This window comes from Mercenaria mercenaria, chromosome 14 (genome assembly GCF_021730395.1).
Source record: "Mercenaria mercenaria strain notata chromosome 14, MADL_Memer_1, whole genome shotgun sequence".
Lineage (NCBI taxonomy): Eukaryota > Metazoa > Mollusca > Bivalvia > Venerida > Veneridae > Mercenaria > Mercenaria mercenaria.
Genome location: NC_069374.1, coordinates 10,196,671 through 10,220,770, shown reverse-complemented (window position 1 = coordinate 10,220,770; position 24,100 = coordinate 10,196,671). Strand labels below are relative to the sequence as shown.

At 33.2% G+C, this 24,100-nt stretch overlaps 1 protein-coding gene across 1 annotated transcript; it reads left to right on the top strand.

Annotated features, from left to right (window-relative positions):
• Window positions 1–294: 294 nt before the first annotated feature.
• LOC123526361 (neprilysin-like) lies at window positions 295–23,189 on the top strand. The gene is made up of 22 exons (XM_053522470.1): window positions 295–445; window positions 1,757–1,899; window positions 2,494–2,526; window positions 3,627–3,788; window positions 3,976–4,059; window positions 4,801–5,015; window positions 6,415–6,594; window positions 6,903–7,013; window positions 8,733–8,872; window positions 11,229–11,259; window positions 13,548–13,676; window positions 13,933–14,031; window positions 14,324–14,401; window positions 14,821–14,924; window positions 15,522–15,580; window positions 17,038–17,089; window positions 17,273–17,340; window positions 18,198–18,328; window positions 19,473–19,538; window positions 19,897–19,995; window positions 21,905–21,981; window positions 22,271–23,189. The coding sequence occupies exons 1-22, from the start codon at window positions 348–350 to the stop codon at window positions 22,368–22,370; spliced, it is 2,259 nt and encodes a 752-aa protein (XP_053378445.1). The 5' UTR covers window positions 295–347; the 3' UTR covers window positions 22,371–23,189.
• The last annotated feature ends 911 nt before the right edge of the window (window positions 23,190–24,100 follow it).

Sequence of the window (24,100 nt, the reverse complement as noted above, 5' to 3'; positions counted from 1 at the left end):
AATTTCTACATGTAACAGAAGCAGATACAAATCATAACGTGTTGTGTTAACTTTACACGTTCTGGGGAACTTTTTGAACTTTGAAATGATTATTTCTGCCTATATGTAACAATTCATTGTAAATATATTATAATCGTTAAAAGTGCATTAAAGCAACCAAAGTGGCATTATATATTATCTAATTTGAACTTTAACTTTATTCGATTAAACAAGTATCTTCTTATCTCGTGCGAAATTTGCATAAAAATTAAATTGCGTCGTACAATGAATATTCATTTGCACTCTCTGCATATTTTTCTAAAGATCATTTACATATTTCTTGTAGGGTGGCAGTTAGTATGTGAGCAATGTCTGCGGAGTACGATAATAAGGGATATGACAGGAAAGACACGGAAAAGGGGACACGTGAAGTGAATGAAGCGGATCGCTCTCAGGTCAAGCTAAGGTAAGATTGTTCTTTACGCAAAGTCATTACTTTTAAAGTATATAGGAATATCCTTTGCAAGCATTGCAAACTGAAAAAGAGTACCAGATAGACTGAAACGCAATGAAATAGGTACGCACTCTAGAACAGATTCAAATGAACTGCATCCTCCAGAAGGACCAGAAGTAGTAGAAACATGTTTCAATATACAACAATTTACCAGAGAAAAGTATATATAAATTATTATATCTATGTCTGTTCTTGTGATCGGTATTCATGTCCGGCACAGGATCGTAAAGATCACTGCCAGTGGCCTGTGACTTGATTTCAAACTGCAGTCATTAGACAGGAAATTCTACACTTTATAACTAACCTAACCATCCAATTTATCAAAACTTAAAGTTCCATATCTTTTTTGAAAGTGTTATTGCTTAGTCGTCATCCGGGGTGCCGTTGCAAAATACAATCACAGTTAAGTTATTAATAACAATACAGTATACAAAACTATTGTTTGACATGGTAGTTTCATATATTTTTACTAGTTGAGAGGGACGAGCAGATGAAATAAATTTAGTTAAAAGCATTGAAAACTGAAATAAGAGATTTGATTGCTTTGTATTTAATATCGAAATACCTTTCACTTCTGAACACAGATTTAACATGTTCACAAGTTGCGTAACAATATTGCATCTGATGTTTCCTCTATAAACGAATGGCTAATATATATAACATCTAAAATAACAATCATGCAGAAGAAAATTACATAATCTTAAAGAATACCTTATATATTACGAAATCTCAAAAATCTCGAAAATCTTAACTCTTCAGGCAGTTTGGGATTTGTTTTTCTATACTTGGAAATAGTATTAAAAACTTGATAGAATGCAAATTATTCTACAAATGCAGATTTTCGCCTAAAATGATGTCTCTGTTTTTAAAATGAGTATAGTGCGTTTTTGAAATATCATAATATTAGAGAAAAAATATCTTGTTAAATGATTTTTTTCTTTTTTGGACCGTTTCCTTCAATTTGATTGGCTAACAGATTTTTTAGACGTGTGTAAAAACAAATTTATCCGGGTAACTTTTGTGCTGCTCCCGATGTTGGACTACCTTTTTTCATTTTTTATTTCTACTGCCTGTTCAGAGATTTGAAAAATTGAAGCTGTTCAGAAAATGACTTAAATTGCTTTTAAACGTGAACAGTTATAGATAGACAACATGTATGTAGCTTTGTTTAGTAAACCTTTAACTAGTTTAACTCGCCTCTTGTTGGAATATCTTTTAAGTAGCATTTCATCCCATACAATATAGAATAAGCTCATTTTTCAGTTTCAAAAAGGACGGACCATGGAAAAGAAGAACCGAAGTCGAAAAGGGACTGATTTTCTTCCTTGTTATTTTCTTCTTAGCCGTTATTGGGTTAGTAATAGCTATTGTACAGTCTACGAAGAAATCAGTTGACGCCACACCGGGTATGTAAAGCTTTTATTATGTTTCGATATACGTAATTTAGTGACTACACGATAATTTGCTTCGATAAAATATGTAATTGATACCATAAAATCAACGTTAAAAATGCATAATCTTGAGTAATGTTATATATAAATACGTAGCAAATTGGAAACTGGAAACACATCCTTAATATAAATGGGTTTGAGAAAAATGTAAGCTATATTCTCGTTGAAGTTCTATCGCTTTCTTATTCTATATTCACGATTACTCCTCTACCTGAACATTGATGACAAAAGATGTTTCGTCAGAATTTAAAAATTACCTGCAATTGAAGCTGGCCCCATACTCACAAAGCATTGTTCCCCGTCAACTGAGATTGAAATTGCAAATAATACCAGAACGTCATGATAACAATTCCATTTAAAACTGACCATCAGTACTAAATAGTCACTTGAAAATAGTAATAACCTAACTTTTAATTTTGAATATGCAGCTTAGATAGAAGGGACAAACGAAGTTCCATTGTTAAACTTAGCTGCGACTGAAATTGTTTTGTGAATATGGTGCCTGGGCGTATGAATACACAACGTACATTTTACCCCATTTCCTTTCAGAGATATGTACAACACCGGATTGTGCACAAGCATGTAAGTAATGCTGTAGTGTAGGAACAATAACTCGATATTTTCAGAAATATGTACGAAACTTCAAATACAGATGCATATACTGTCAGACAGAAGGTCATCGCTATATAGGCTAGAATACAAGTTATCTCAAAGCATGATTGTATAAAACTATTTACATGTAGATTTCTTACTTCGCACAACGTCATGTGCATTAATGAAGTCCAGTGAAAGTGACCTTTGACCAACATATATGGTTTGGCTTTGATTCATTTAATTATCTCTTATCAGGGACTTTGTGGGACACAAATAAATTAAAATGAAGAAGGACCATTTTCGAACACAGATTTGGCACTTGACGTTTGATATGAAGTTTTCCCTCGACTGTTATTTTTGCGTACGACCATCATTGAAAAATTGCCTGACATTTATCACAGGTGTTAAATTTAATAAACAAAACCTACCAATTATAAAATCCACATATATACACACAAAAGAAGTCCTATATATAAAGCATTTCCTATAATACTTCTTATTTCTAGAAGGGTAGCAGAGTCAGTAGTTCTTATGTACTAGTCAGACGTAGGCCTAACAAATTTACTAATAAATCACATGTTTTCGCTCTTAACCTGTCCTCGCTTATTTTGTAAATTAGTACAGATCTTTAGTGTACGTCGTTTGACTATTGATGAAACTATCGTCATTGCACCTATGAAGTGTATGAATTATACATTATATAGTTAAATATTAAATACTATCTATCCACAAATTACAGCTTTGCCTCTTTATACGGAAAAAATCCCTATAGAACCCATCAGTAACCAAACAATGAGGAAGCCGTACAGCGACATTTATACACGTATCGAAATGAAATAACATCACTAGCTAATGAAATGATATGCTTAAACAAAGAAATAGAAGAACACTTTATCGTATCTTTTTCAGTTTTACTCGAAAATGACCTTTTGATCTTTAATATCAGGTCAGCCTTTGACTCATAAAGAAGCCCAGTACCTTTAAATTAATTAAGAGGCAGAACCAAATGAACAAACGAACAGATAATAATAACAGCGTTTGAGAATTTTCACCTTATTTCTTCCTTTCTATTTCTCTGTTGTATTTAGCTGCAAGGATTTTAGAGAACATGGACATGACAGTTGATCCATGCGAAGATTTTTACATGTATTCATGCGGCTCGTGGAAGAAGAAACATGTCATTCCAGAGGACAGAACGGGTTATTACCTGTTTAGTGAGCTCGACGGCAGTGTCCAGGTGATAAATAAATGTAAGTACCCTTAAAGTCACAACCTCCGCGCAATAGTATAAGTCAACTGTTGTGATAAATAATTACAGTTATCAGAATGTAGTTTAAAACCAATCAAAATGATAGCAGACTGGTCTGATTGATACTTGTTATTTTGTAGATTCATTGAATTTCAAAGGAGAATCAACACTTAACTGTTTCATTTCAGATTTACTAGAATATACATCGTCGTACCGAGATGTCTCGGGCATTTTGAAAGCGAAGGATATGTATGCTTCTTGCATTGACTTAAGTAAGGTGTTATTTGTCCTTTTGTTTGTTTAAGATTTAACTCCGTTTTTCAACAGTATTTCAGTTATGTGACGGCGGGCATTTAACCTAACCAGTATTCCACAGTTTTGACTAACTGAAACTAACTGACAACTAATCTACATGAATCAAAAGTGGAGACGAACGGTCTCAGGCATATTTTTTTTCTCAAATGGTCACGAAGAACATACACCTCGCCTGAGAATCGAACTCACGGCCCAGCAATCCATAGATTTGAGCGCACCCTTTGGAGCTAAGTGGGCGGGTAGTACGTTATCAACCGCATATGAATATCGTGTATTTATTTGAGGAAAGTTAAGCATTCATTTGACTGTACTGTATTGAATAGAAAGTAATTTGAAACAAGCTAACACTACTGAAGGAACATGCCTCAAGATTTACTAGTATGTCACCTTTTTCAGAATTTTGACAGTAAATAGTGATCAAAATGTAAGTTAGAAGTGATTGTAAATAATAAAACCAGCATTGTTTAGTATATTCTTTTAGTATCCGCGAAGTCCATAATATGTTGAAAAACTATTCAAAGCGTTAGCCATGGAGTAATACTTTAAACTCGTACTAGTTTTCTATCTTACTCGAAATCTATCAAATTAGGTAATTAAAATGGTGATCACAGTTTTATGTATGTTACTGTTTTGAAAATTTTAACATTTCTGATATTAATTTACGCCCTTTATATTTCGTAGTCTATCTTTTTCTGCAGAAAAAATCGAAGACAGAAATTCTACAGTTGCTATACCTTTGTTGAATGAAATGGGTGGTTGGCCGGTCCTGGGCTCAAACCAAGGAGGCAACTGGTCTGCTAGCAATTTTAATCTATCTCAGCTGCTGATCTTACTTAGAAAATACAACAACGTACCTCTAATTGACATATTTATCTATTCAGATATTAAGGATTCAGATAACTACATCATATATGTAAGTATTTGTCAGTTTTCTGGAGTTTACTATTGTTACTTTAAATCTTGAACATAGGGTCTCCTTTTCCGAGTGGTTAAAGCCCTGCTCCGCGGCTATCCGAATTCTATTGTGTGTATGCAACCCATGATTACAATAGGTAACATTTAACGACCACGCGCAACACTTAAGCACGTAAAACCACAGGTATTTTATAGAGAATTTTATATAAAAACGACTCTATTTTTACAGGCGTCACTGTTCATAGTCAGAATTTTCATGCTTTTCAGTGACAATGTAAGGTTAAAAGGTAAGACAGGAGCAGGTCTTTAAGGTCGCTGACTTTGAGTAACTTGTCCGGCACTACTGTAGATTTGAGATCTTGCTTGGGATGTAGAGTTCTTTCATATAAGGAAGCCATGCAGCTGCCATACGGTTCTTTCATATAAGGAAGCCATACAGCTGCCGTACGGTTCTTTCACATAAGGATGCCATGCAGCTGCCGTACGGTTCTTTCACATAAGGATGCCATGCAGCTGCCGTACGGTTCTTTCACATAAGGAAGCCATGCAGCTGCCGTACGGTTCTTTCACATAAGGAAGCCATGCAGCTGCCGTACGGTTCTTTCATATAAGGAAGCCATGCAGCTGCCGTACGGTTCTTTCACATAAGGAAGCCATGCAGCTGCCATACGGTTCTTTCACGTACGGTTCTTTCATATAAGGAAGCCATGCAGCTGCCATACGGTTCTTTCATATAAGGAAGACATGCAGCTGCCATACGGAAGGCCGATAGTTCAACACAGGTCACAGCCCGTGATGTAATACTTTAGTATTGCCTACAGGGGCACAATGTGTTTTCCTCCATTATCAAAAGTTGGAAAGTCATAATATGACCTATATCGTAGTTTTATAAAGTATGAATCCAGCCATTAGTTGCATCATCTGAAATAGCCACATGTTCTATAAGTTCTTTTACATTATGACTAAAAGAACAATATTTGCAGGCAATGATCTGTTCCAGTTCTGAGTTCAATATCAATGTTTGGGCATCAAATGATCGACATTTGATATATATTATACATAATTGTAGCCATACCAATTTAGTTAGTATTCAGAAAAGCATATATGTATATACAAATATAACTTCCATGACTCTACTATAATAGTCAAAGGTGGGCGATACAACGGCACTCTTATCTGGACTGTAGCTTTCATTCGTAATTCAGGTTTTACTGTCATATAATTTCATCTTTTTATTTTAATTACCAACCACTTGACACTTGAATTATATCCACTATTTTGTCAATATATCTGTCTATTGAAACCATAACTTTTAAAATGGTACTAACATGAAGACATGTGTGATCTTCCGAGTGATTATATTGTACTTACAGTTAGAACTTTTTGTTTTAAAACAGTTAGACCAACCACGCTTTGGACTTCCAGGAAGACTATATTATCTACAAGACAGCTTATCGCATATGCGCGAGGCATACGTTACCCTGGCGTCATCCATCGCCAAGTTATTTGGAGCTGATGAGGCCGATGCAGAAAGAGAAATGAGAGAAATTTTAGACCTGGAGATAGACCTAGCAAACGTTAACCTCGTTTAATATACAACACTTTTTAATTAATTACTTAGAATTTACGAAACACATTTAAATGTTATAACGTGTTATTTAAGTGTTCATATCGGCTGTTACTTCGAATTCGACATTTTAACAGTGAGCTGCAGAAGTTACTTATGCAAAATCTTAAGTAATTGGTAAGAACTAACACTGCAATTTAGCTTCTAAAAAATTAACATGAAAAATTAAGTTATTAATAAGATCTTTGTTATCATTTTACAAAAATAATGATTGTCAGCATGCTCGTTTCAACGAAAATATTGTTATAACTATTATAGATCAGTATGAAGTCTGAAGACAGGATTGACAATGAAGCTCTATACAACAAAATGACAATATCAGACTTAAAACACAACTTCACAGAACCCGGACCCACAGACCCTATTCAGGTACATTTTGTAGACATAAAAAGTTTACTAGATGTTAGAGAATTACGAATAAAATGAAAACTTCCATGAATGTAAAACGGCTGGCTGTAATTTTTTGCTGGCAAGGTGTGTTTCCAGGCGGGATTTCTCTATTTTCATTTATTTGAACCATAAAGACAGATCTTCGATGAATAGTCAATAATTAAGCATCCCTGATGATAGATGGTTGGACAATATAGGCATGCATCATCTGCTATACAGCTAGCACGTATCCTACCAAGGGTATTAATTTAAAAATTCATTTCATTTAAGATATTCAAAAGAAAAACATATTTGACTGGCCTCAGTGCATTTTCAAAATTCAGTATAATACATGTATTTTGTTTTTGTACCCCCGACAACAAAGTTGTAAGAGGGGTATACGGGTTTCAGGTTGTCTGTCTGTCTGTCTGTCCGTCCGTAGACACCATGTTGTGCGCACCATCTCTCCTCATCCCCTTGACACAATTTAATGAAACTTCACACAAGTGATCAGTAACAACAGTAGTTGTGCATGGGGCATGTTAGGTTCTTTCAGAAAAAAAACTTGCAGAGTTATGGGACTTTGTTTTTTGTTACTATACTATATACATAGACAAAATCTTGTGCGCACCATCTCTCCTCATCCCCTTGACACAATTTAATGAAACTTCACACAAGTAATCAGTAACAACAGTTGTTGTGCATGGGGCATGTTAGGTTCTTTCAAAAAAATTTTTGCAGGGTTACGGGACTTTGTTTTTTGTTCCTAACCTATATACATAGACACAGTCTTGTGCGCACCATCTCTCCTCATCCCCTTGACACAATTTAATGAAACTTCACACAAGTGATCAGTAACAACAGTAGTTGTGCATGGGGCATGTTAGGTTCTTTCAACAACAAAAATTGCAGAGTTATGGGACTTATGTTTCTTGTTAACATATTATGTACATACAGTCTGCATATGCAATCTTGTGCGCGCCTAATCTTTCGGACCATTGCACACAATTTAATGAAACTTCACACAAGTGATCAGTACCAACTCTAGTTGTGCATGGTGCGTGTTACGTTCTTTTAGATAAATAGTCTGCATAGTTATGGGACTTTGTTTTTTGTTACTATACTGAACACATACAGTCTATATACATACAGTCCACATAATTATGCAATCTTGTGTGCGTCAAATTGCAATGTACTGTGTCAGTGCATGCGGGGGGAGGAGTGGGTGGGGGGGGGGGTGTACATTCATCACCTTTAGTGATAGCTCTGGTTTGTTTTGGTTTTGTTTGATTTATATAAGAGTTTGACCGACCGTGAGGCGATCATAACTGGCATGACCCCGTGTAGCATTACTGAAGTTTTGAGAAATAATTTTATATCGTATTACTTTTGTGGATTTGATCACACATTTACGTTAAGTATTCCACGTTGTGAAGTTATCACTCCTAGAAAATCGCTGTGGTGTGAAATTTTTTTTTTAATTATTGCAGGCGTACATAAATAACTTATCGCAGTATGAGAATACATTACTTGTAAACTACATTTTAAGTTACAGTAAGGGAGATAAACGTACGTGGAAACACGCTAACGACAGACAATTTAGTTTCGATGTTGACATATTTTGACGATAAGTGGGGAACATTATATTAAGATGGGGGTCAGCTGTAGCCATCCAACGTTTATGGACATGTTTAACTGTATCAATATATTCAACTGAAGTTCGACTGGTTGGAGTACATTGGAGGATTTTTTGACATGGAGAACGTCAAGATACCACTAAATGAAAGCGAGCCTGTTGTTGTCTGGGCCGTTCCGAACTTTGAAAAACTCTTCAGCGTGCTTCAGAAGCATGGAAAACGGTATTTGCTTTATTTGATAGTGTGATCACATTAAAAGACATCCTTTCATGCCCTTCTTTTCTGTAAGAGGTAGGTGCCAAAGAGTGGTTTAACTGTATGTACAAATCCGGCTTTTGCTGAAGTAGCATGCTCGTCCGTAAGATTGCAGCTATGAACTTCCCTGATGTACAAATGCTTGTGTCCTGCACACTTGATTTTACCATGAAAACTTGAAAATATATATGTATCACTGAATAAAGTAAATATCATATATATATATCATATCATATATATTATATTTTAAGAAGCGAAGTACTTTGAAGTCTGTAATGAAGTAAATAAAAATGATAACGTAATTTTTATGTGAAAACATACCACAAAGTTAATGCAAAAGATACACGTATTTTCAACACTGATTGAAAATATTGAACACCATTTCAATAACGTTGTGCAAGGCAAATGCAAATGTTAGATTGCAACAGAAATAAACAAGTGAATGAAGTATTGTCATGCAATACAATGTCTCCTACTAGAAGTCAACTTATTTTCTCTGTTGCAGTGTAACATAATTAACTGATATCAGTCAATGATGTATAAACAAGACTGAACTATATATGCAATGTTATAATACAAAATATGTATTTAATTTTGCTTATAAATATCTACAATTATTACTTTCGTAAAAGATATATAAATTATATATAAATATAGAAACGTATCAAAGCTATTCACCCACAGTTTGGGTAAAATTTTTAACATGTTCATTTCCACCAAATTTGGCATGACACTGAAAAATGAGAAAGTGCGTGAAAATGAAAGTTAGACACTGGTAAAATGCAAGAAAAATGTAAATTTTCTGCATTATTTCAAAGCGTCACAACGGTTTACTACCTTCTTTACAATTGTCTTTGTTATTTGTAAGAATATCTTGCAAACACCTTGTGTCAATAAGTCTTCCCATACAGACACATACAGAGTACTTATTTTTATGGATTTTAGATAAATCATTTTTCGCTAAAATGTGTATGTTAGTCCCTTTTAATTTAAAATTTGAAAACATTTCACTTTGAAAATGTGGGAAAAGATATGAGAAACAAATATGAGAGATCATCGTATCAAATAGATGTAATGCTGAAGAAAATGCACGAACACATTTTAATTGATTAGGTCAATATCACACATGAGATTACATGAATATCAAAATATAAGACTGAACAGGAAAGGATCATGTTTTGCTTGAGACCATAGTGTGACCTTGACCTTTCAACCAGAATTCTGGGTCGGTATTGCGCATAACATCCTGTCTCGTTATGGCAGACATTTGTGTCAAGTAATATTAAAATCCATTAATGGATGAAAGAGTTATGAACTAGACAGGAAAAAAATGACATTCGATCTCCGACTGTGACCTTGACATTTGTGTTATGGATATAAATTTTGTACAAGACACGTTTTCTTATTATAGGTAACAATTGTGCCAAGTAATACTGAAATCTTTTGATGGATGACAGAGTTATGGACCAAATAGGCGCATGACACTTCATCTTATTTTAGGGAATGCTTTCGCCAAGTGTTATCAAAATCCCTTTATGAAGTGTTGAGTGACAGTCCGAACATGAAAAGGGCCCTCTTGAAATATCTTAAGGGTTGTTGAGTTTCAGACTGGCTAGCAAAAAAGCATTTTTCACTTTTGTCCTTCAAGCGGAGAGTCTGAAAGTTGTGCACGACACGTCATGTTATTATGGTGAACATTTGTGCAAAGTGATATTTCAATCCTTTCATGGATTGTTTAGTTACAGACAAGACAGAAAAAATCCTGTTGACTTTGTACTTCAAATGTGACCTTGATCTTTGGCTAGGGGTGGGGTTATGCGCATGATCACGTTCCTTATTAGGCGGCAACAATTGTGCCAACTAAAGTTTGGACCGGAACAAAATTCGATCGAGAATGCGGACGGACGGACGGCTGAAAGTGCGTCGGGTATCATTGTTTATTGATATTAAAACAACAATTGTTTTCACGACTGTAAGATTTAGTCGAATCGCTGTAACCGTATTTGGCAAAAAGTTATTTTAGAGAATGAAAGTAATCCGTACTTTAGCAATAACAATGGTGTATATATACATAAGATCAAGCTACAATTTGAAACAATTTATATAGTTAGGGAATCAAAGTTACCGTATTTAAAATCCATTGTCAATATGGATTGATCATGATTATCTGCCCTTGAACATCAGAAAGTCTGCCTATGCAAAAAAACGCCGATATGTCTTAATTCATTTATTACAATTCTATTATCTATCCTTTGATCTTTACGCGTTGGCTAATTATGGTGGGACATTATGAAGAATAGAGCATACATTTGACATGGAGCAGGTTTAGGGATCTCATAACGGACTACAACAAGGTAAGACTAATTTCAATTTTCAGTTGGTTTAAACAATATTTTATTCATATATATTTACAACATGAAACGTTACGTAGTTACAGCATGAAGGATTGAGTAGAAAGCCAAGCTTATTTGAAACTCTCTCCTTGGAACAAGGATCATTAGATCGTTGTAAATAGCTCCAAAATACATTTAGAAGGCAAATTTTATGGTTTCACATAGGATACATTACAGGTAGTATTTTAGTAAAGTCTTAAGATTAAAGATTGTTCCTTAGTTTTCAGTTGATACTATGTCTGTATTTGATCACATCTCTGTTTATTACAATCAATATTTAAACATATTTCATTTTAGTAACACATGAAACATTTATAAAATATTAATTAAGGAAATGGACAGAAAGCTATATCAGCTTATGGTTGTCCTTTCCATATTGGTACAATTACATATTTTTTATGGCATAACTGTTATACATGAATACAGTTTTATATGAAAGAAAAAAATGACATATTTCAACATAAAAAATATTGATTTGCATATCTAAAATGAATAATATTGTTACATAAGATTCAATAAGATAATAAGAGTCTTGAAGCAATGCATTAAATAAAACCACAATCCTAAATTGTTTGAATAAAGGTGTATCTCTCGATCAGCAAAGATGATTTTACTGCTACTAGTAGTAATATTTGTGTTTACTTTCATAAAAACCATCATAGGTTTCATCAAAACCTAGTTCGCCGAGTTAAATTTGGTAGGGAAATACTTAAGGAGCCAAGGGTGTAATCGCAGACCATTCATTGTATCTGGAAACATGTCCAATATATTGATGCCTTTTAAACAAAGCGTATTAAGAATAAGAAATTGACATGATTTTTTTTCAATGAACATATTCTGCCTAAATTAATGTACGCTAAAACGTTTCATTCAGCCCTGGTAGAAACAGCAGCATAGAATCGCTTTAAAAAAGTTCTCTAAATGAAATCCTGCGCTTACATTATACGTCATTCGCTACTGCTGAGGAACAATCTTTAATCTTTACGACGTTTACTAAAATACAACTGTAACATGATACTCTATGTGAAACATATAACATATTTGCCTTCTAAATGTATTTTGGAGCTATTTACAACGATTTAATGATTCTTATGAATAACAGCTCTTAAATGACTGCGTTTCATGTCTCGCACAAACTACCTGATTTTTTCTGCTGAATTCGACTGTTACCCTTAGAACGTATTGTGTCACGATAAAGCATGGCTTGAACGTTCAGAGATTTAAAACTGAAAATATTACCAAGAGCCCCATTGTTAGCCTGTTAGCAGCAAAACACGCCGAAGCAATATTCCCGTCATGAATACAAATTTAAATTTTTTGTTCGAAAATACGTACAGACGGATGACCAGTACTATCACTAATACGTCCATCCGAATACTTAGTATTAGTGACGAGGATTTTTGACTAAAGAACCTCAAAATCAATAAGGTTAATACTGGATATAATTTCTGTAGTAACAGCGGTCAATTAACTTCAGCATGTTTGGAGTTCATAAACTGTCCAATGTTAATGTGCCTATCAAGATACAGTCGTAAGGCTAATCATTTTCTCAATATTGAGATGAAGCCAGTGTGATCTTGACATTTTGCCGTATGACACCAAATTCTATAAGGATCCCGCTTTGCCAATGTACAATATGCTAATTATTTGAGGGTCATATGTCAAGGCATTCTGAAGATATTGTGCGGAAACCTTATTGCTACCTACAGACGTCCATCGCCATCACATGTCCCATCAGACGTATACATGAAAGAGAACATGAAACTTAAATCATACGATAAATGAAATTAGGGTTGAATTGTCATTTTTTTTGGATATTGGATATAAGTGCGCGGACAGAACGTTCTTCCAAACATTTTAAACGTGTCAATATATTTCATATCAATAAGAAAATAAGAAGTTTCCAAATATTGTAGGAAAATATTAGTCGGTAAAAATCATAACTGCATAAATGGACAGCAAGGGTTTCTATCTAACCGTAAATGATTTTAGGTCAGAGTTAAAGTACATACATGTCTGTTTCTTAAACGAAATAGTTTATATAAAGGTTGCTAAGGATAAGGATTCAGATGAGATAAGTATGGTAACGTTAATCTAATTCGTTTCATATGCGGTAAGACGGCAACTTTTGTTACAAATCTGATTATATTTACTGGCACCACTCAAACTGTTCTGCGAGTTAGTGCTAGATTTAATTTCATCATTTTTGTTCTGAGTATTTGCTCTGCTTTTATTCTTTCATTCTTAAGGTTGTGTATGGAACAGCAAAGTCTAGTGCAAGGTGGAAAAGCTGTGTGGACTATACTGTGTATTATTTCGGCATGGCGGTCGGACACATGTTTATCAAGGAAACATTTGACGAATCGTCAAAGACTGCGGTAGGTTGCCAGTTTACTGACATAACAGTTTTTTTTATTTGGATGGCATCTGCAAGTAAAATAAAATAGTTTACTTGTTCAACGATATTTCCGAGTCATATTCTCAAGCAAGCCTTACGCTTGCATTAAATCTCGTTCGTTATTGATGCCGCATATCTTTATGCACCGAAACCTTTAATATCCACGTGTGTCCTTTAGTTGAAAGATCTCTTTTTATATCATATCTAATCTAATGATTACTCACTGGATCGTTTAGGCGCTTGACATGATCGGAAACATTAGACATGCCTTCAACGAGTTATTGGATGAGCTCGACTGGATGGATGAACCAACAAAAGTACTCGCAAGAGAAAAGGTGCGTATGCATATTATACGGTAACCGCGCTACTTTTGTGCTGTTATATTTCCGTCGTGTTAAGAAATATTCAGAAAAAAAAAATGAAATCAAATATCTTAATTTACTAAAGGAAACTTCCACTCTGCAGAGACTACTTTATCTTATGAATTTGACCCGAAGCATTTGTTGATATTCATTGTCTTCCCTTCCAGTTTATAAAATGCTATGAGATCTGTAATGTAGATATATAAAACTATGACTTTACTGGGTCTCTACTTCTCAAGTTTAATCTAAATATGATTTTCTGTAGGCCAATGCAATGAAGGAATGGATCGGTTATCCTGATGAAGTGATAATTGTGGATGAAATCAACAAGATGTATGAAAATGTAAATATAACTTGTATTTACTTGTTCATTGCAATAAAACTACATTAAGTTAGACATATGCAGAATTGTTATACAATGCGCAATTGCCGGTAATGGGTATTGTATTCCATATTTACTTTTAAATACATTACAATACCGTTCATATTTTAGCTTACACTATTGACGTCAAAGATTGATAAAAGAATATGTGACATTTCATCTTGTGTACTGTGCTCGTACTAGCCTTACTGCTGTAGTATTATTATATGATGAAAATTAGTTTTAGAATGCGAATCTTACACTCTTTCACTCCATACAACTCGTTCATTTACATTTTTTATGATATCACTTTTTAATTGTTTTGTCAGCTATTGACTTTTACCTGTATTTCTTTGACATCAAGATACCAAGACTTTACTTGCTTTCGTTGTTATTTGCAGGCCACGATTGACAAAAACGAGTATTTCATTAATGTTCTTAGCAATTTGAAGAGAAGTGCAGCTGAGGGGTTACAAAATCTGAGGAAAAAATTTAATAAAAATATGTATGTGGAAGCTACTTTTCCCTTACAAAAGATTTATCTTTATGTAGTTTATAGATTTATAGTTTTATAATAAGTGTGTAGGTGTGACGTATTTTGAAAACAAATCTGAGCACAGTATGTGGTATTAGTGTGGTACATTGAAAATGATCAGAGAAACACAAGAGACATTTTACTAAAATTGACAGTTTGTAACATATATTAATGTGTTATGTAACTATTCAAATGAAATTGTTTAAGACCTAAAGACCTCTGGTAGTGCGGGAGGTCGTGGGTCCGCTCCCTGACAGCTTCATACAAACCATTTGCAAAATGGAACGGTAGCCCCTTTATTTGACGCTTAAACTGAAACAGATTTCTATTCTCCCATGCTGTCATAACAGCCGACGCTGTCAGGAATGAGTTGTCTAGAGTAATTAATATAAGTTGTAGAACGTCTCCATAATCGATCTTAAATAAATTACTAGAAACTTTGATATGTCAAGATTTCAAAATATATTATATTCTGAGGATATTTTAAAAATTTATGGAATAGAAATTATATGTAAAAAGATGATTTATAATATTAGTCAATTTGAATCAAATTAACCTTTATTTCAGATGGACTACACCTCCGTCAACAGTTAACGCATATTATAGCCCTATCCGGAATAACATTAGTATGTATTCTCATTGAAAGTAAATTGTACTTAATATATAGGTCACTGTCAAAAGAAATAAATGTCAAAAGAAACATGGGTAAACGTCAAATATAGAAACAGTCATGTTCCCAGTCCACAGTCTCTTCAAAACAAAAACACTTCACGATTGTGAATGTGCAAATGACTGGCATTTACTAAATACATATACAAAGTAAATAACGACGAAACAAAGAAAATTGAAACACATTTGGGCACAGCCTAGAAACGGTTAGTAGCATCAGTTTAGATATACATAAATTTGATGTATATTTCTCTGCGTTGCATCTGTTCTATATTCATTATATTTTTAATAGTAACAGTGTATTATTTCACATCTGTTAATTATATACTTATGCTCCCCCTTAATTGCAGAAGAGGTTTGATTTAGTCAAATCCAAAGTGGCCATGAAATATGCGACAGCTATCACGCACCATAGTCATAGTTTCAGTAGAATTTGCTATTATAAAGTAACATATACTGCACTCTATGAATCGGAAGGAGAAGAAATAATATCGGTACTGAATCCAAGTACTGGGGATACACATGACTTAAACACTGCTGTTTAAGCGTTTAATAAGATAAGCATGTTCTTTGAAAGAGCCTTTTCATTGAGGTTCTGCAATCTCTAAAATCTCTCGCGCTACATAACACCAGCTTATTCCTGATATCGGCGCAACAATCTAAGAATTGTTTTAAAAAAGAACTGTTGATCTAAAATTGAACCTACAAAATTTTAGAAGTGGAAACAACTCCGTTAAACTTTATCAAAGCTTGGGACCTAATATCATAAGGCAATTTTATCCTCTACAGCCCATGTATCTATGTATTGAAAAAGCATGCATCAATACTATGGACGAATTTTAAAAGAGCCTTTAACTATCAAAGAACTGCAGTTTTAGCACTGGGGCAATGGTGCCATATTTGTACTGAAAATTGTCAACAAGTATACGAATTTGTATAAAAATTTAATACCAACATAATTTCAATTATGTTGATAAAATAAATGGAAAGGGCAAAATTTATTCTACCAATAAATATATCTCTCAGCGTATATAACAAATGTCTATACATATGAAAAAATGAAAAAAAAACAAAACAACAAAAACAACAACATTTGAAGACTTATAACAAAATGAATGCTATTGGTCTGTCGAAAGAAACATACATAGTCCGCAGCTTTGAAATATCAATGAAAAGATTTTGCGTAACAACGTGTAAAGTCAACAATTTAATATATTCTATAGAAAATTATGAAAAGTGTTCTTTTCCTTTCTATTTTCCTTGAATAACGTTGGTTTGAGTTAAATATCAATATGTAACAGAAGAATAACGTGCTGTTGAAAGTACATGTAAATAAAATGTGAAGTTTTATTTTAATTGAATTTGAACCTTAGTAAAGAAATGTCAAGAAAAATAATATTGTTTCTCTTAACAGTGTTTCCTGCAGGAATATTACAGCCACCATTTTATAGTAGGGGTCAGCCAAAGTAAGTTTTTAGAAGTTGTATCACAGCGTTATTTTAAAGAAGTTTAGTTATTTTGACAATGTTAAAGGAACTAAAATTGTTTTGACATATTTTCTGCAAACCCACCAAATACAGATTTATACAGAAAAGAGAAAAACAGCTGAAAGTATGTATTGTAATATAATTACAATCTTTCTGTTACAGATCAATGAATTACGGTGGGATTGGTGCTGTTATAGGGCATGAAATTACCCATGGATTTGACGACGGAGGTAATTTTAAATCTTGATATTAATGCGTCTTGATCCGTGTGTCATTGTGGCATTTGTAAGTGGGGTTCACATTAGAGAAAAATAAACGAAATCTGAAAATGGAAGAAATCTAGACTTTACTTTGTCAATGTATTAACATGTACGATCTTGTAAAGAATTTAGTCAATGATCTAGGTTTATTGATACGTATTGATAGTCCAAATCGAGAATGTAATAATTTATTACCACTTCCTTACCTATTGGCACATACAACGTCTTTGCTAATGCGCCATATTTAATTCCTTGGATTGCTTTTACCCTGAAAGACTTGGCATTCATGGGATTTAACGATGTTCTTTACATATGTCACATTGTCATATGGTAGCTCGACGTTGACTCAGAAAACATACGTAAGGTTTCCATATGACTTACTTACTCGGACGATGATGTCGTTCTAGAGATTTATCACTTCAAAAGTGTGACACTCTGAACATTTTTAAACACTGTCATGAAGGAAAACAGAAAAAACTGTAAAAGTAAGAAATGTATTACAATTCGTGGGAATTTATTTGGATATGACATAAAAACATTATACTATAAATAAACATGATGGCATTTAACCCTTAAAGATATTTAAAACGGACATGTTTTGTTACGTGTCAATCAACTAAACAGACGTCACATTTATAGATTAATTTTCTATTAACTTTATGTGTACCGCTGTACTCTGACGCTTCTGAAAATGCGAAATAAATATTAAGTTTCTCAAATTTATGCCCAAACGGCGGTTGTTGGAACGGATGTAGTCCAGTAAAATACATATCTCTTGTAAGGCTACATTACGTAGGTAAATTTGTAAATATTTGCTTTTTTTGCAGGGCGACAATATGACAAAAATGGCAATCTCAAGGAATGGTGGGATACTTCAATTATTGACAACTTCAAAGAAAAGGCACAGTGTATTGTTGATCAGTACAGCCAGTTTGTAGTACCAGAGGCCAATTTAAATGTAAGTCAACGAGTTCGAGGATGGTGTTCTATAAGAGAATGATCGTCAATGATCTTGGTTCTTCGGGCCAAATTTCAAAAATAGCTACATTTATAACCGATTTTACGTACATGTACAAATTCATTAATTCGTTGATATTACAAATTGACTAACTGACATTTGCTTTTATAAATGATTGCAAATTTCCGATGAGACTTTGTCATTTTTATAAGCCGCTTTAAAACCAAGGGGTAAATTACTTAACTGAACCTACCTTTTTCGATATCTAGTCGTCCGATTTCATTCAAATATATCTTTTTCAAATATAAACATTAAGTTTGAAAAGAAACCAAAATAAGTTGATTTTTGTCGCTTTTCATATCAATTCATATAAGCATGTGTTTTTAAACGTGTCGCCTCCCTTGACAGCTTTCTATCGCTTTATGATAAAAACAAACATCTTTTGCAACATGTCTGTATTTATAATAAGATAAGAATACATCTTCCAACGGAATCAATATTTAAAAAAAGACAAATATGTGTTTAACGTTTATGCTGTCATACTTAATATTTATACAGAAATCAAGAATTTAAATTTATCATTTTAACAAACACATAACACGACCTAAACAGAATCAAAACAAAAGCATAATAATTTTTCGCAAAGAACTTGAGAATTAAGAACGATAACCCCATAGACTCTTATAGAGTCTATATCTTAAATAAAACACCACTCGCATCTTTTTAGAGTTATATTTTGTTTATGCACACAGTAAATTTCATGCTTTTAACAACATGAAAACCCAAACAAAGAACAAACGAAACCACATGCCCTTAACTAGAAATGCATTTTCTCACGGGGCACATGTTTCTGCAAATTTGAAATAAAACATATTTTTCAACGGGAACAGTGCGACGTTCAGATCGTATTTACTTTCAAACCGAAATACAAAATTTCAAAGAACATTTGCTTTTGATTTAAGCAGATACCCATATTTTATATTATTAAAAATAGGGAACTAGACGTGTTCCAAAACTAACAACAGGTTCTTTCTTCAAGCATGGATACTTCAGAAACACATATAAACAAACAAGATGCGTTGATGGTGAATCGGTTTATCACAAGCAAAATTGTAAAAGTGTCTTATTTCTCTTTTTACTTTAGGTGAATGGCATCAACACACTTGGAGAGAATATAGCAGATAATGGGGGACTTAAACAAAGTTTTCGGGTAAATATACTGTCGACATATATGATTTTACAGTTTAGACGTGTCCATTTCTCTGGTTTTTAAATGCTGTTTTAGGATATCAGGCATTTTTTCCATATGCTGTTCACAATAACGTCACAATGACATAATATTGATATGACCTTCGATATGTAATACGTTGTAAGCATGTGTTTTTTTTATAAATATATATGTTTGTTATCTTTAAGGAAACTCTATAAATATTCCATTGTTTCATCTGTTGCATTTAAGTCCTTTGTGAATTAGAAACAATTATTGAATAACAATGAATGACAGAAATATATTTAACTGGAATATCAGTCGTTATTGTTTGTTCAGGGCATATCGATATTTACTTCAGGCTTACAGAAAATGGGTGGAACAACGTGGAAGCGAGGAACCAATGTTGCCAGGACTCAATTTTACACATAACCAGCTGTTCTATATAAACTTTGCTCAGGTTTTTAAACCATATCATCATTTATAGTAAAAAAGGAAAAGAGCACAAAATTGCTGCCGCGTGCACTGTCGTTTGTTGAGTCTTACTTTTAGTTCTGGCAGCAAATAGTTTGTTTCACGTCTCTTTGTATTGACATTTGTTGGTGCAGCTAAGAATTATAAGCTGTGTTAAAACAAAACAGCATTGTTGTATTCTTAATATATAGGTAGCATTTTGTCCGTTTGCGATATTTTGATAATAGGATATGTTAATATCTATCATATAAAATGCTGTTTAAGGTAGAGTATAACGCCTCATGAAATTTTATTCGTTAAAATTGTCAAAGGTTTGTGTCTTACTTACGTAGAAAATATATAAACTTATACGTTTCGGGAAGGAAAGGTTTTTAGAATTTCTAAACAAATAACACACAAACTGTTGATAGGACTTATGACTACAAAATTTGACCAAGGCTTACAGGTAGGTGTGACCCTCGATAGTAAAATGGTTTACTACATTTATAAACTATTTCTGCTTTAGGCAATGTGTCACATTTTAGTTTTACATATTTGTGCTTTAATTTAATTTCATGCCGTCATATATGCATGACAGTGACGGTGAGTAATACTCTATTTGCCATACAAAAGATCATAAAATTGATTTGAAGACATATCAGAAATCTGTCATAGGGTAATAAAAATTCAATATTAAACCAACAGCTTTGAATGCAATAATTTGGCACCAATTTTTGTAAAACCGTCGTTAAATTTTACTGACATCTTACGTAGTCGTATACTTACTCTTAAAATTGACTTCAACGATAGCTTAACATCGTGATATAGCTCAACCATTGTCAAATTTTCAGTAACCGCTTATATAGAAGAATATGTTTCAGTTGTGTGGTTGCAGTATAGACATACATTATTTTAAGTATTGAAGTAACCTTTTAAGCTGCAATCACGTATATGTTTAAATTTTCCAACATGTCAGTATTATTGCAAATGTAGATAGAGTGAAGTTTTCAGGTTATTTTTTTTTTCACGTAAAATATTATCAGTTTATTCATGTTTTACATTTATTTATGGATAGATACAGTCAAACCTGGTAGCTTTATAAAGAATTTATAGGTGATCAAAAAATGGTGGTTTTATATAGAATATATAGGTTGACCTAGATCCATACATATGAGGTTAACTACTCCTGTCATAAGAATATTATATGTATTTACGCAATTTACGGAATTGTCAAAAGTAATGTTTTAATCATGAGATCTATATTACATCTATTACATGTAGTATCTTTATTATTCGAAAAAGTTTTGGAATATAATGGAGTATCACTTTTTTAAAGACCATGTTCATATGTTATGAAATTGACTAAGGAAATGAGTGGTCATGCAAGCACTGTTATCCAAAACCAACAAAGTTGGAGGTTTTAAAAACAACGAAGTAAATCCATGAACAGGCTCAATCAAACCGAGTCTGCAACATTTTAGTTTTTGTCGTTTTGAGCGACCTGTGGAGTTTCCACTTTTTCTATTTTATTGCTGTCTGTTTCAAAATTATGGTGACGTCAAATCTTTTTTTAACCGTTAGTTTGATCAGTTTGATCATGTGAAATGAATATGTTTCCAAGAAAGAAACTTCAAAAGAAAAAGTGGTTAAACAATTGATTATAAATATTCATCCAATAATCGTTTATAGATATTCATTTAGCTCTATACATATTCATGTTATAATCATTTTTAAATATGTGACAGTTTTGCATTAGCCTTAATATTAATTGACGTATAAATTCGAGTAACGTGATCTCTTTATACCTATCAAAATGTTGGAATTATTTAATATCTTGCTCTGTTCTTGCTCCGGGCAATTTAATTCAATATTATAGTTTGTACTATAACTGAGAGGTGATATTTGATATATTCTAGACCTGGTGTAACAACATGCGAAAAGAAGGCATGATCAATTCCATAAACAATGGTGTTCACAGCCCTGGTCAGTTTAGGTACGTATCGTATATTTCAGGCAAAAATGTATTTTATATATATATATTATAAGCTCAAATTGCTACTAAATAATTGCCAAGATCGCTAGAGTTTTGATATAGACTAGCGTTAATTATTCAAAACAAAAGAAAAAAAAAAAGAAAAAAAAAGAAAACAGAAATTTATTTATCTTTTTAACTTTTAGTGAAATAAATTAAGCAGTTACATTATGAGGAAATAAAATATAAATCACGGTAAAGAAATGTTGAAACATGAAGAATAATTAAATGTTATTATGTCTACTTTAAGAGTGATCGGGACATTGCAGAATTCTCGAGATTTCCCAGTAGCATTCGGTTGTAAGAAGAATAGTTACATGAATCCGCAGAAAAAGTGTTACGTGTGGTAATATGCGACAGATTAAAGGGTAGCTACATTGAACGCTCGGCAAAATCTACAATTAGTAGAGTTAACAATATTCTGCCTAATCTACATGGAACAGATTAATATATTAATGAGACATTAGATCCATTACTTAACGTATGCACATTTGTGTCTCTTAGCATGAGTGTCGCGTGTTGTATATGTGATGTACAGATTATGCAGCAAAATGCCAAACATATAATATCATGACTTTAAGTCGTGAAAATGGAAGACTGATGTCGAAACAGACTAGCAAATTAGAACGCAGTTACAGTACAACAGTTTCGAATTTTGCTTGTGATTTTACCAACGACTCCCGCTAGAAATATATGACAACAAAATAACAGGGAAGGAATCAAAATGTGCTTAAAGTATTTTTTCCCCCAATCAGTCATGTATAAAAGAATCACACAGTCCTGTCTATCTTACTGTCAGAATTTTCCTGGAATATCATGAAGCTTTCGATCACTTTCTACAAAAAAACTACCTAAACACAATAAAACTTACATTAGATTTTAAAGGAAAAACACAACTTGAAAAGCTATCAATATTTGGTACATTCTTACTCTATTGCTTTGTTGTGTAAGCATGTATACATCATTTAAATTATGAAATACTCTATATCTCTGTCCAATCGTTTTCTACAGTTGAATACCTACAAATGTTTAATTGATTTCATGCTGTGCTCTGTTATGTTTGTATTTTACCGTAGTACGTATGTGTGTGTGTGTGTGTGTGTGTGTGTGTGTGTGTGTGAAGTATTCAATGTATCATTGGTTATATTAAAATGTAATCTAAAAAGTCAGTGTATTTGCTTGAAAGTGTCTTAACGATGAAGTCTGACGTTGAGCAGGCAATTGTACTACTTTTTACAATAAAACTCTTCGTTGAGATGCCTATGCAATACATATTCACAGTTACATTTCCTTAACCTCAGGCTTTTAATTTTTCTTAGACTAGATGGTTAAAGAATAAAGTCTTAACAGAGAGAAAGATCCGATGGTATACTTATTGGTTATTTCTATGACTTTTTAAATCAGCAGATATGTCTTTGATTACTTGATTGCGTCGCATAAAGAGGTAGACATATAATATGTATGTATAAGCTGATCCTCCTTGTTAAATTGAATAATGGTCATTACCAGGACGTTACATTAAACAAAGTACATCAAAAGAGTGTTTAAATGCTTGATTGATAGCAGGAATGCCCGTTGGCTGCTTGAATGTGTCACGTAAAAGTACATACTCTTACCCCGAAAGCAAGATACAGATTCATTCGCATTGTCATGTCAATGAACACATCTAAGAGGAAAAATATCTTCTTAGCTAATCGAATGGGGCACATAACAATTATAATAAAATGTATAAAATAATACTTTTGAAGCCTAAAACGCATCCAATCAAAATTAATTACAGGCCCGGTTAGAGTGAGTCTATTCCTGATAGTTAATGACATTGCAACATACCAAACGGTTCCTAGCTTTGACTTCAGAAAAACTCTATTATCCATCAACTCTATTATCCATCAACATTCAACAGAGCTAGTGATTTCAAAGGACCAGAAAAAAACTAAATTTTGTTCTGATAGTTTAGTAGAAATATCTAGGAATATTTTATAAGGAACAATGATGTCAATGGTCTTCTTATATTAAGGACGAGACCAACATCCTGATTAATTGGTTTAGGAGTTGTCGTAAACGACAGGGCTGATTACAA

What these genes read in the sequence shown, in the direction of transcription:
- LOC123526361 (XM_053522470.1), top strand. Translation starts at nt 348, where the DNA reads ATGTCTGCGGAGTACGATAATAAGGGATATGACAGGAAAGACACGGAA. An exon ending in TGCTTCTTGCATTGACTTAA is followed by an intron (nt 4,060 to 4,800) that starts GTAAGGTGTTAT and finishes CTTTTTCTGCAG; the next exon opens with AAAAAATCGAAGACAGAAAT. An exon ending in TACCAGAGGCCAATTTAAAT is followed by an intron (nt 18,329 to 19,472) that starts GTAAGTCAACGA and finishes TTTTTACTTTAG; the next exon opens with GTGAATGGCATCAACACACT.